The following is a 3,337-nucleotide window of genomic DNA, read 5'->3' as shown; positions in this document are numbered from 1 at the left end:
CATGTATAATAACACTATAATTGCATATTATAACGATGTTACCATGCATAACAACACTATAACTACATATTATAACGATGTTACCATGTATAACAACAATATAACTACATATTATAACGATGTTACCATGTATAATAACACTATAACTACATATTATAACGATGTTACCATGCATAACAACACTATAACTACATATTATAACGATGTTACCATGCATAACAACACTATAATTACATATTATAACGATGTTACCATGCATAACAACACTACAATTACATATTATAACGATGTTACCATACATAACAACACTATAATTACATATTATAACGATGTTACCATACATAACAACACTATAATTACATATTATAACGATGTTACCATGTATAACAACAATATGATCGCGTGTATCCCTAATATTCTACATCCATATCTTTCAGTAATATTTTTCTCACATTACAAAGTTACTTCTTATAAATCAAATATCGTTTTGCAACATTGTTAATTTTGACCTATATTCAGAAACGTTTTATTACATTTAACATCACGTTTACGCGCTCAACTCGCAATCTAAGGGTTCGAATCACCGTACCACCAAACATGCCTGTTCAGCCGCGGGGGCGTTATAAGTGACGGTCAACCCCACTATTGGTTGACAAAAGAGTAGTTGCCTTCCTTCTAGTCTATCACTGCTAAATTACGGACAGCTAGCGCGGATAGTCTTCGTGAAACAAGCGTATAACATGTTCACTACTCGAAAAACATAATTGTTGACTACTTACCGATATCTAGAATACGTAAAAAAATATAAATAATGCTTAATTTGATTATGATAATTACTAGAAAGTTATCGTTTCAATTCGACTCTAAGAAAACGTTATTTAACGCGTTACACGTTTAAACTTCCAACTCACAGGACTAATAAGCCATTTAACGATACATAAGCTTACATACTAAGACATGTTGTGTTCACTTATGGAATCCGTATGACAGCGCCGTGGAAAAAGTGGAACTTGCAAAGCCAAAATGATCAGGATTTCGATATCTGTAACCCTAGTTTACTGGAACTTTCTACCATGTCAAGTTCCGCTAACAAGCTACAGAACCTATCAACTAGTACCTAATGACGTATGTTTCAAAATATTTCATACCAGATGAAAAGAAGATCTCGTCTAAGGATTCTTCTGTTCATACCAACAGAAAACCGTAACATTTAATGTCGTTAATTTTTTTTTAATAATTCACAGATGCATTTTCTCAGATGAAGCTTCGAGGGTTTCCGAAGGCGCTTCTCGTTTTTTTTCGTTGTTGACTTTCTTTGAAAATTGTGTTGTAGCATCTGACACAGAAGGTTGCGTTTCCAGAGGTACCTCCTGACAAGTGGTTGATAATCTGGATGACCTCAGAAACATTTCGCTTACGGTTGTGTAGTGTGACGTTCGACTTTCAGATTCTACAGGCCGTTTCGCCTTCGAGCAGCAGGCACGACTATGTCGAGAAAACCATTGACAACAAGAAAAGTTGCTGAAAAAAAAAGGTTTATAATTTGAAAGTAGAAGCTTATAAAAAAAATAAAAAACGCTCGGGTTATAGGGTTTTTATTCATTTAAATATATGTTGTCAACGAACGATGGTAATAATAATAATAACTGTCACATCAATGGATTAAAATTAACTTTGATGTTGCTTGTAAATTATTATAACCATCGTTAACAACATATATTTAAATGAATAAAAAACCCTATAACCCGAGCGCTTTCGAAAGATGGGCCTTTATTCTGTATTTATTTGTAATTAAGCTGCACAATGGGCTATCTGTGCTCTGCCCACCAGGAGTATCGAAATCCGGATTTTAGCGATGTAGGACCGCAGTCATACCGCTGTGCCACTGGGGGGGGGGGCTTTCTTCTTCTTCTGGGACAAACTGGTTATAGGGTTTTTATTCATTTCTATCAAGACTTCTTGAACCTACGTGTTTTTCTAACATCATGAATATATGTATATATATAAAGGTATGTAACTATTACTATTATCCTCATTATTAACAAAATTACTTATATATTTATTTTTGAATACATAATACTATGATATTAACATTTCGTTAACCCTATTTTAGTTGAACAAGCTCTTTACATGTTATCAGATACAAACTGCAACCAGAAACAAGAAGTAGCCTAATAGCTTTAAGCCTTTTATTCCAATTATCTTAAAGCTTGTTCTGAATAATTGATCCAAAACAAGATTATAAAGCAAGCCAAAGAAAAATAATAATATCGAATAAGATAGAATAATAAAAACAATTATACCTATAGATCTGTGTGAGTGTGTATGTAAACAAACTAACGACAAGGGTTAGGCTATTGTTCAACAGCCTAAATCTTGCGTCGTCTGCTGATCATTCTGTGTTATGAGTTTTTAATATAATTAAAATGCGTTGTTTTTACAGCACTCTAACGCCTATTTCAGGTCTCTATAACACCTACTTAAAATGTTCATAGTTCCGTATGGTTGTAGCGAACATTAACATTATTGGTTAAATGCTTAATATATATATTATGTATTTATCTATTATTTGTATGTTTAACTAGGAAGATTATTTCGCATTGTTAGCTTATTACATGGATTTAAAAATAACCTAAATATTATGATCTTTTGAAATATTCTTGGAATTACGGCCGAAAATGTCGACAAGAGCGAGCATATCCAATTGATGAGTCAGCGTGTTCTAATCATTGTAAGTTATTATAAATTATGTTCAATTAAGATTTGGCAATTAAACTCTTTAAATATATTATGAACTGAACATTTTATTGGAACCATTATATATATATTACTATCTATAAAAATAATATAGATATAGTTAAGTATACTTTTTTACCTAAGGGTTCTGCATAGATGAGTAGAAAAAATATAGTAAATAAAAGGGTTAGCAGCACTGTTTAGAGGAGCCAGGCTTTGGATGAAAGTAGAGACAGCAATGTTAGTTTGATTAAGTGGGAAGTATCCAAAAACCTGGAGAAGGTCATAGATAAAGTATGGACTCCAGCACAAGATGAACACTGAAATTTAACAAGAAAGAAGTGTAAAAAGACACATCAATTCTCTCTTTTTGTTTCTTCTAAAATCTATCAAGAATATCATATTTCAAATTCTCTGTACATCTTATTGTTAGTCTTTTTCTGTGTAACTTTCCATACAGTATTCTGACTGTTGAACTTAGTTTACTCTTTCTGTCTCTCCGTACATTATTCTATCTGATTGATCTTCTCTCTATTTATGTGTTAATAATGTTATTAGATAGATAGAAAGATAAAGAATTATGTGTTAATAATGTTATTAG

The 3,337-nt window shown here is 32.0% G+C and overlaps 1 protein-coding gene across 2 annotated transcripts in view; it reads right to left on the bottom strand.

Annotated features, from left to right (window-relative positions):
- Positions 1–6: 6 nt before the first annotated feature.
- Positions 7–3,337, bottom strand: part of LOC106476019 (cardioacceleratory peptide receptor-like) — a 13,998-nt gene continuing 10,667 nt past the window's right edge. For both annotated transcript variants that reach the window (XM_022380003.1, XM_022380002.1), the window contains exons 6-7: positions 2,876–3,056; positions 7–1,521 (exon numbers count right to left, since the gene is read on the bottom strand). In XM_022380003.1, the coding sequence (XP_022235711.1) occupies positions 1,239–1,521; positions 2,876–3,056 (464 nt within the window). In that variant the 3' untranslated portion in view covers positions 7–1,238. The remainder of the gene's footprint in view (positions 1,522–2,875; positions 3,057–3,337) is intronic.

This window comes from Limulus polyphemus, unplaced genomic scaffold, assembly GCF_000517525.1.
Source record: "Limulus polyphemus unplaced genomic scaffold, Limulus_polyphemus-2.1.2 Scaffold9647, whole genome shotgun sequence".
In the NCBI taxonomy this organism is placed as follows: domain Eukaryota; kingdom Metazoa; phylum Arthropoda; class Merostomata; order Xiphosura; family Limulidae; genus Limulus; species Limulus polyphemus.
The sequence above is the reverse complement of the archived record's forward strand: the minus strand, read 5'-3'. Positions and strand labels throughout refer to the sequence as shown.